This window comes from Electrona antarctica, assembly GCF_951216825.1.
Source record: "Electrona antarctica genome assembly, chromosome: 9".
In the NCBI taxonomy this organism is placed as follows: Eukaryota; Metazoa; Chordata; class Actinopteri; order Myctophiformes; family Myctophidae; genus Electrona; species Electrona antarctica.
Window position 1 is genome coordinate 10,382,832 of NC_136790.1, and position 10,000 is coordinate 10,392,831.

Below are 10,000 nucleotides of genomic sequence, written 5' to 3' on the forward strand. Positions count from 1 at the left end.
CAAAAATAATTATTTTATTTGGAAAAAGCAGTACAATAACAGCATTTCTATGTATACATAGGACACAAGTGCAGTTCCCAGGATTTTTTTTCCCACCCCTCTTCCCTCCCTCCCCCCTCCAAGTGACTCCATCTCCAGTGTCTCTGTAACATCCTTGCTTTCTTCAGGACTACATATGGCATCAAGTCAACACTTAACAGGGGCAAAGGGCAATATCACTTCAGAGTGTACATTTCAGAAGGAGAAAAAGAAAGAGTGGGCAGACAAAAGACAAAGACAAAAAAACAACAACCAATAAACGAAAGTATTTACAATATTGCTGAGGGGAACAAAAACAAAACAGCTTTGGACTTCGACCATGAGAAGAGGAAGGGTGTCTTAAACATTTTCTACAAAGATCATAAAGCAGGTTATTAGGACCAGTGAGATCACACAAAGTCAGCTCTCAGAGGGGCAATGTGTACTAGGATGTATGTAAATATCCAGGACTATTCCGTGCCAATCGTCCATTGTGGGTGTGATTGGGGTTAGCCATCTTCTTGTTATTGACTTTTTGCTGGCTGCCAAGAGCACCTGCAGTAGCTTTGTGTATCTCGACTGGTTAAGACATTCTGGTTCAATATTCAGTGGAAAAAACTCTGGGGCGTGTCTGGATGCTCTTTTTCCGTGTCCACACATGTCTGACTCTACACAACACACACACACACACACACACACACACACCTCACACTCCCACAATACCTTGTGTTTGTGCCGGTCTTTGTTGCATCCTGTTTTTGTCGTCTCTTCAAGTGTCCATTTCTCTCCTTCGCTCTCTTCACTCTGGGTCAACTCGTTGCCGCCAAAAACACGAGTGTGGACTTCCTTCTATCGCTGCTGCTGCAATATCCTGTTTACATCTGTTTATACAGCGTGGATTTATACCACCATGACGTATTGTTACGTGTCAGCTATTTAATCCATTTAGGACTGACGTCGAAATAAAAAAAAAACGTTCGCTCTGAAAGAATATATATTCAAAGATTTGTGCCGCATTTTCACGATTTAAAAAAAAAAATAGCAGACCTACAAGCTCGTAGCGCGCCACTCGGTGGCGTGCTATGAGCTTGTAGATCTGCTATTTTTCAATAGCTAAAGTATAACATAATGCTTAGTTAAAACACAAAGGGGTTCCTGTCCAGAATGGATGAACTGATGCTCACATTCACAGTGACTTGCACACAGGGTGAATAAGTATTCTCCTCACAGATAGGTCCTGTACGCTAGTTTGTTTTAACCCATTTTGGACTGAGGTCGATAAAAAAAAAGGCTTCAAAATCCTAAATCTTTTCTGAAAAACCCATGTTTCTACTGTATGTCAGTGGTGCTCAACCTTTTTCATGTCAAGGTCCCCCAGAATTATCTCTATTGGGCCACGGACCCCCATCTCAAAATATGTAGTTCCAGGGACCCCCTCAGAAGCCAATATTTTAGTTAAAAATGTTCGCTCTGAAATAATATATTCAAAGATTTGTGCCACATTTTCACGACTTTTCAAAAATAGCAGACCTACAAGCTATGAGCTTGTAGATCTGCTATTTTTCAATAGCTAAAGCATAACATAATGCTTAGTTAAAACACCAAAAGGGGTTCCCGCCAAAAATGGGTTAATTGTTGGTGCAGTGGCGCACGGCCGTGGTATAACAAATCAGGATAATCGACTCCAACTCGTACATTTATAAAGGCACAAGGCAAGCGTGCCTTTTATAAATCGTGGATTATATTCCATTAGAGTTTTATGCTCGCTTCATAAAGCCCCTCTGAAGAGATTCTACGCAGAACATGTTGGCTCAATGAAAAGAACACATAATGTCATGTTAATGTGGAGCACTTCACCATGACTGACTGCTGTTTGCTTTGTTGTCTCACAGCCAACACTCATTTTCTTTACGTTGATTGAATGTTCTGGAATATATATATACATTACACATACATACATACGTATGTGTTTTGGGGGAAGGGGTTTTAAAAATGCCTACAGCAGCAGCTGTGGCAGTCTTTGGAGACGTGGTGTTATTTACAAGACTAGGCCTCCTTCCTCTGAGCTTCTGCACACCCTGTTAGTTTATACTAAATGTGGCACAAATGGTGCACAACTTGAAGCTTTATGCTTCTGTTTTACACAATAGAGAGAATTATATGTTTACGCCTCTCATGCCTCTCACACGCACGCACACGCACACTCTCTCTCACATTGAAACACATACACACAAACATACGCACAGACCCAAAGTGTCTGCTGAAAACATCAGGTGGCTTGGCTGTATTTTCAATTAGCTAGCCTTAAAGGACCACTTCACCACTTTTCAACTTATCTTCATATAATTGGTCCTCACTAATGTTCATGTTCATGATATAATACCACCATTTTTTCTACTCTGTCTGTGTCTCATAGGAGGACTGTGGGCAGTTCAGAAACCAGTCTGTGTCTCTGTGGGCAGTTCAGAAACCAGTCTGTGTCTCATAGGAGGACTGTGGGCAGTTCAGAAACCAGTCTGTGTCTCATAGGAGGACTGTGGGCAGTTCAGAAACCAGTCTGTGTCTCATAGGAGGACTGTGGGCAGTTCAGAAACCCGTCTGTGTCTCATAGGAGGACTGTGGGCAGTTCAGAAAGCTGTCTGTGTCTCATAGGAGGACTGTGGGCAGTTCAGAAACCCGTCCACCAGTGACATCATCGTTAGGCAGAATGTTTTTTAAACAAGATTTTTTTAATATATATATATATTTAGATTTGTATTATCGTGAGAACGATGGCTTCCATTTTCGCATTGCAACTTTTCAGGAATAGAAAGCCTGCAGTTTTTATTAGCTTGGATTCCCCGTCGATGATGTCACTGGTGGACGGGTTTCTGAACTGCCCACAGCCCTCCTATGAGACAAGGTAGGTTGAAAAGTGTCAGTGGTCCTTTAATAGATCAGATAGACAGACACAAGGACAGACTTCAGCATCATTCAATAATGATCTGAAAACAAATGTGATGCCATTTCCTACTTCCCACAAAATGTTTGCTGGAATGAAATACACTGGGATATTTATATTATGGGATATTTATATTAATGAAATACACTGGGATATTTCCCAAAGGTATTACCTATTCAACATCTTTCATTTACCAAAGCTTTATTATAATACAGTTATACTGAGGGTGCTAGCCACGAGGGGGCTTGCACACACGCACGCACACACAGGCAAATTGCATCCTGATTATGATGTGGATACAGAGCAAGGACAGGAATACGAACAGACTGCTTTGAAGGCAGACAGGATGTCAGCCTCACAGACTGACGGACGGACGGACATACAGACAGTAAAAAGACAAGAGTTGTCTGTTATCGGCCTTAAAGGCAGACAGACAGACAGACAGACCAACCAAAAGTTTGCCGGTTATCAGTCTCACAGACAGACATACAGTGGCCAGTTATCTCATTGATATGGTTTTCTGACTGTAGCTATTTTCTGTTTTTGTAGCACAATTATTAACATAATTTGATATTTACGCGCAGCTTTTGAAATGTGTCGTTTGACAAAGACGTGTTAACTAAGTTATTGACGTATTTAGGACACATTTAGGTGGAGACAAATAACAGGGGGAAGTAAAGCGTGCGTGCGTGCGTGCGTGCGTGCGTGCGTGCGTGCGTGCGTGCGCATGCATGAGTTCGTGCTGGTTCCTCAGTCAGAAAATGATGATGTCAAAGCAGCAGCTGGTGGAAAATGGACCCCTCCCCTTGATATTAAGTTCACCCCTCCCTACTCCATTTATCCTCTCGTTCTACCCATCCCCCTCTCCTCCACCCCCTGTCCCCCTCCTCTTTTGTCCTGTGTGTGTGTGTGTGTGTGTGTGTGTGTGTGTGTGTGTGTGTGTGTGTGTGTGTGTGTGTGTGTGTGTGAGTGTGATAGCCATTTTAAAAGGTCACTGAATGTAAATCAGAGAGAGAGTGCACCAGCTGAAGTGATTCGTTTATTTTTTATTTTTTTATATTGAACTAAAAGTTGATTTGACATTAGCCAACGTCTCATCCAGAGCCACTTCATGTACCATGAACCAGCAGGCTGCAGCATCTTGCTCTGTGTGTGTGTGTGTGTGTGTGTGTGTGTGTGTGTGTGTGTGTGTGTGTGTGTGTGTGTGTGTGTGTGTGTGTGTGTGTGTGTGTGTGTGTGTGTGTGTGTGTGTGTGTGTGTGTGTGTGTACGCACATGTGCATGTTCATACAGCCATTTAGTTATACTTGTGTGCTTGTCTTGGAGCCAAGTGTGGGGGCGTGTTTGTTTGTGTTTATTGATAAACAGGATTCTCTGTCTTTGGTGTGTATACCTTTTGAAAGACGGAAGGAAGGAGGTGTGTGTGTGTGTGTGTGTGTGTGTGTGTGTGTGTGTGTGTGTGTGTGTGTGTGTGTGTGTGTGTGTGTGTGTGTGTGTGTGTGTGTGTGTGTGTGTGTGTGTGTGTGTGTGTGTGTGTGTGTGTGTGTGTGTGTGTGTGTGTGTGTGTGTGTGTGTGTGCGCACGTGCGTGCGCACGTGTGTACGTGCGTGTCCTGATGTCTTCATGTGTTCCTTTTCAGATAAGACTGCAAGACGGTCTCTCTTTGTGTGTGTGTGTGTGTGTGTGTGTGTGTGCGCGCACTACTGTGTAGATTCCAGGTTTGCCTCTCTTAGGAAAAAGAAGACCCTGAAGTTGTCCGCCCCGACTTGTTTTAAGTAGTTTACCAGTTCAACCTCAGAGAACTACTGTAGATGTCCTGTATTATTATTATTATTATTATTATTATTATTAGATGTCCTGTAGTGTCCTGCCTTTATTAGTGTGGTTGCCCTAAAGGGCAACCAGACTATTGTAATTGGAACACTTTATACTTCTTCTTCTTATTATTTCTAGAGTAACCCTAAATTTCAGACTACTACTCCTCCCACAGTTTTGACTGTATGCACTTGAGCCATATCTCAAATTGACCGGCTTCATCGGGAATGGTGTGCTTGTATTTTTTTAAGAGAAATGTTATATAGTTTAATTGATATGAATTTATTAGTGATTTAAATTTCCCCATTGACATGAATGGGAAAGTGCGAAAAATAACATTCAAGTATTTTTTCCTCGGAGACTGTAACAGTAGTAGTAGTAGTAGTTACAAAACTTGGAGGGTAGGTTCATAATAATTACTAAAATTAATTAACTTATAATGTTATCGGTCGGCCTCATGGTGGCGCTATAACAGCCCACTTTACGTTTTGGCTTATAACTCTTGAACCGTAGGTCGTAAAATCAAAATATTTTTTTCCCTGGCTTCCTTGGGTCATGACGCATCTCCCCATATAGGCCACGCCCATTTGCGTCATGATAGATTTTCCGCCATTTTGAATTTTCTCCAAAACACACTTTTGGCTCCTCCTCCTACATATGTTGTCCAAATCTCACAAAAATCGGCACACATGATCTCGGGACCCATCCGATTAAAACACCAACTGCAGAATTTTGGTAGTGCGTATCGTTCGGCCGTAATCGTCGTCCGAAGTTAGTAGGAGGGGCCTATATCACAAAAAATGCCATAAATCACGAACGAAATGTCCAATCCATCCCAAATTTGAATCACATGTCGCGGGTGGTTCAATCAACCAAGTACCAAAAGCAATTCTATTTTCATCGATAGGGGGCGCCGCAAATGCGAGAAATTTAACCGTTTGTCGCAAAAACATGATTTTTGGGGGGATACATCCCCTCCGAATTACTTACGCATGATCGCAGGGGTGACGCGACATTGCAATTGGCTGGCAATATCAGTGGGAGGGGCATATGTAAGCCACTGTGGCAACCACACTTTGCAATTTTTTAAAATTGCGACCTTTCTAGTTCCTTCATATCACCACTGGGCTGCACATGAAACCTTTGATGATCAATCAATCCATTGTGTTCTGGCTTGGATCAATGGAATAGTATACTTTAACTTCCTATCTGTATCGCAATGAAAACAATTTTTTCAAGATTTTAACCCATTTAGGCCTGACGTCGATTCTACAAATTCCTTCTAAATCCTGACAGTTTTCTATGTCAGTCGTTCTCAAACATTTTCATGCCAAGGACCCCCAAAAATATATGTAATTGGCCGCCGACCCCCATCTGAAAATATGTTGTTCCAGGGACTCCCCCAGAAGCAAAGATTTGAGTTATAAACGTTCACTCTGAAAGAATATATATTCAAAGATTTGAGCCACATTTTAACGATTTTTCAAAAATAGCAGACCTACAAGCTCATAGCGCGCCACTCGGTGGCACGCTATGAGCTTGTAGATCTGCTATTTTTCAATAGCTAAATTATAACGTAATGTTTAAAACACCAAAAGGGGTTCCCGCCCAAAATGGGTTAAAGGGGGAAAAACATATTTTTACTGTAAAATAATAATAAAAATAATGTTATATTATCATTAACAGCGTAGGTTTTTGGGGGCCCCACTTACAAAATCCTCCCGGCCCACAGCTTGTGAATCGCTGCGTTGCTTTCTCCCTGCTGTATCTATCAACATCCTATTCCTGGCTGCTTGACTGACACAATTCCTGCTCGGGGATGAAATAAATGTGTTATCATTTTAGGATCGGGAGACTTGATGAATTGAGCTCCTGCTCGACCTGTTCTCCAGACCGGTGTTGATGTTTTGGTGACTTGGTCCTGCAAGGAAGTGAATCCATTTACAGCAACCGTGTCCAAATGTGTCAGCCAATCCTAACAGTCTCTGTGTCGCTGCCAACCCTAACAAAACACACTCTCTGAGGGGTGTCTGCTACTGTGTTTAGTAATACAGGGGTGTGTGTGTGTGTGTGTGTGTGTGTGTGTGTGTGTGTGTGTGTGTGTGTGTGTGTGTGTGTGTGTGTGTGTGTGTGTGTGTGTGTGTGTGTGTGTGTGTGTGTGTGTGTGTGTGTGTGTGTGTGTGTGTGTGTGTGTGTGTGTGTGTGTGTGTACACAAGGCGCACATGCATCTGTTAGAGTTGTTGGGGTGTCACCCTCAGTATGACCTTGCTACTATCTGCACCACAGTTGGTGTTGTGCGTGTGTGTGTGCGTGAGTGCACACCCCATAATGATGGAGTGCTCTGTGACCTCAAGCAGTGCAAGTCAGCTGTCTCCATCACTCACCTCACCTGTACAATTCCCGGCTCAGCCCTTTCATGTTGTAAGGTTTTATCCAGGTTTATTATTGGCATGGCTCCTGTAGTGCGAGGGAGCTCAATGTGCTTCACAGCTGAACAAACATGAACTTGAGTACAACGTAAGGGTCAACATTACTTAAGCTGGGCTTATTGATATGGGATGTGGACATTAATTAAGCTGGGGTTAGTGATATGGGACGTGCATTAACCGCAGATGGAACGACTGGACTGATCTGACCTATAAGCTCAATTCAATCCAGTGGAGCTTTATTGACATGAAGAAACGTGTTTACGATTGCCAAATCAAATGTAAAACAGTCAATGTGCAAACGTATCTTAAGTTACAATAATCTCTTGTGCGTGCGGCCGTGCACTCTCACTCTCGGTAGATCCAATTTCTTATTCCTCATTCATATAGGAATGTTCACAGACAGGAGAGAGAGGAATGTACTGGTAACATTAAGTGCTGGTTCAAGACCAACAAACGACCTGGGTTGCATATCATCCCTCTCTCTCTCTCTCTCTCTCTCTCTCTCTCTTTCTTCCTGTACAATGAAGCAGAGTCAGACCATAAACTGATCTCTTGAACAACGATGTGTGTGTGTCTCCAGGTTGACTCCGGAGGACAAGCGCCTGGTGTGGGAGAAGAGGGCCTTCTGCCAGGCTGAGAGTGGCGCTCTGCCCCTGGTGCTGGCCAGCGCCCCACGCTGGGAGTGGGCCTGCCTGCCTGATATCTATGCCCTGCTGAGGCAGTGGGCCTGCCTCAGTCACCAGGACGCCCTGGGGCTCCTGCACGGCTCGTACGTTCATACACGCATGCACACACGCACGCACGTGCACACACACACACACACACACACACACACACACACACACACACACACCCCAGGATGCCCTGGGACTCCTACACAGCTTGTAAGGTCACGGGCAGTGTGACAAAGAGAGAAACACTGGTTTTGTGAGGATGGATTCAGAGTAGGGATGTCCCCATACACTTTTTTCATTTCCGATCCGATTCCGATCCAACAATCTCTGTGTTAGCCGATACCGATACCGATACCAGAGTGCTTTTTTGTGTAAAGTACATGTACCGTAAATCCTCATTTATAATCCGGGGCTTTTATTTGTCTCAACCGATTCTGATACCGGGCTTTTATTGGAAGGAGGCAGCTATAAGAAGGAGGCCTATATTTCTACTTTTCAAACTGATCATAATGAATAAATCACATTTTGGGTCTGTTAGACAGTTAGAACCCTGTAAAATGTACTGGACTCATTTATTGAAACCAAGTCCTCGTAAAATATTAAAAGCTGCATTTGCGGGGGCTCACTGGTCATTTTAACTTTTTATAACAATATTGGCATATTGCCTATGGTAAATACCATAATAAAATCAACACATCAATTTTAAACCAGGATTCCCTGCTTTCATATGACATGAAAAAAAAATCCAATGGCAGTCCCTCAGTCAAATCTGGTCACAGTAATATTTACTATCCTATTTACTGCAGTTTAGATGCAAATAATAACATAAACATAAAATGTATGGTGTATGGTAGGCCATTTCCTATAATATCAAAGCAGCTAATATGAACAGTGCAACACTGCAGTGATCCAATTATTGCAACTTCAACGGGAGAGAGAGAGAGAGAGAGAGTTGCGTTAGAGAGAGAGACACGAGAGAGAGAGAGAGAGAGAGAGAGAGACGCAGAGAGAGAGAGAGTGAGAGAGAGGAGGGGGTCACGTTAGCAACAGGCTAAGCTCAAAGCATATCGGTACGTTCGTTCTATAAAGGGTAGATCCGCTCCCGTTTGGGGGCTGCTCCCAGCCCCTAAACGGTAGCGATCTACCCTTTAATAGAACGAACGTACGGTACATTCGTTGCATGAAGCGTAGATCTGCGAGCTCGCAGCACGTCATGTCACAAACAGAAACAGCTCTCACTTGGTTTTGTCATTTTCCTCCCTCCGCAGTTAGACTGCTGCTCTGTGCTGAGTGCTCTCGTTAGTTTTATTGTCCGAGTCCATGAAAAGTTTCGACTCGGTGCAGACATGCACAGAGTTGTATTAAACCCAAATGCGATACATTTGGGTTTAATACAGTGCATTATTGGCCCAGTCACATCCACGTCCCTCTCTCTGTCTCTCACTGGCTGTAGAGAACACTCCTCACATCCACGTCCCTCTCTCTGTCTCTCACTGGCTGTAGAGAACACTCCTCACATCCACGTCCCTCTCTCTGTCTCTCACTGGCTGTAGAGAACACTCCTCACATCCACGTCCCTCTCTCTGTCTCTCACTAGGCTGTAAAGAACACTCTGCAGGTCTGTGTGTGGGATGTGTGCTGCGGTGTGCTCACCACATGGGCTTATTCCTTCCTGAGTTCAGGTCCTTTTATGTCCTACCACTAAAGACAAACACCAGACCACATCTGGTCTGCAGCGAGACCTCATGTGGCCCCAGAGAACCGAGGCATGCCTTATACCCTTTTACCCATTTAGGCCTGACGTCGAAAGAAATAAAAAAGTCTTCTGAAAGAATATATATTCAAAGATTTGTGCCACATTTTCACGATTTAAAAAAATAGCAGACCGACAAGCTCGTAGCGCGCCACTCGGTGGCGCGCTATGAGCTTGTAGATCTGCTATTTTTAAATAGCTAAAGTATAACATAATGCTTAGTTAAAACACCAAAACGGATTCCCATCCAGAATGGGTTAACCCACTGCTTCTCAAAGTGGGGGGCCGGGGACCCTCAGTGGGTACGGCCGTCACAATTATTACATAATCGTCTGATCGCAAATATTATTTCACATAATCGCAGTTATGT

At 43.5% G+C, this 10,000-nt stretch overlaps 1 protein-coding gene across 2 annotated transcripts in view; it reads left to right on the forward strand.

Moving 5' to 3' along the window:
* Positions 1 to 10,000, forward strand: part of pik3c2b (phosphatidylinositol-4-phosphate 3-kinase, catalytic subunit type 2 beta) — a 98,324-nt gene that overhangs the window by 59,507 nt on the left and 28,817 nt on the right. For both annotated transcript variants that reach the window (XM_079511297.1, XM_079511298.1), the window contains exon 16: positions 7,784 to 7,972. In XM_079511297.1, coding sequence (XP_079367423.1) covers positions 7,784 to 7,972 — 189 coding nt within the window. The remainder of the gene's footprint in view (positions 1 to 7,783; positions 7,973 to 10,000) is intronic.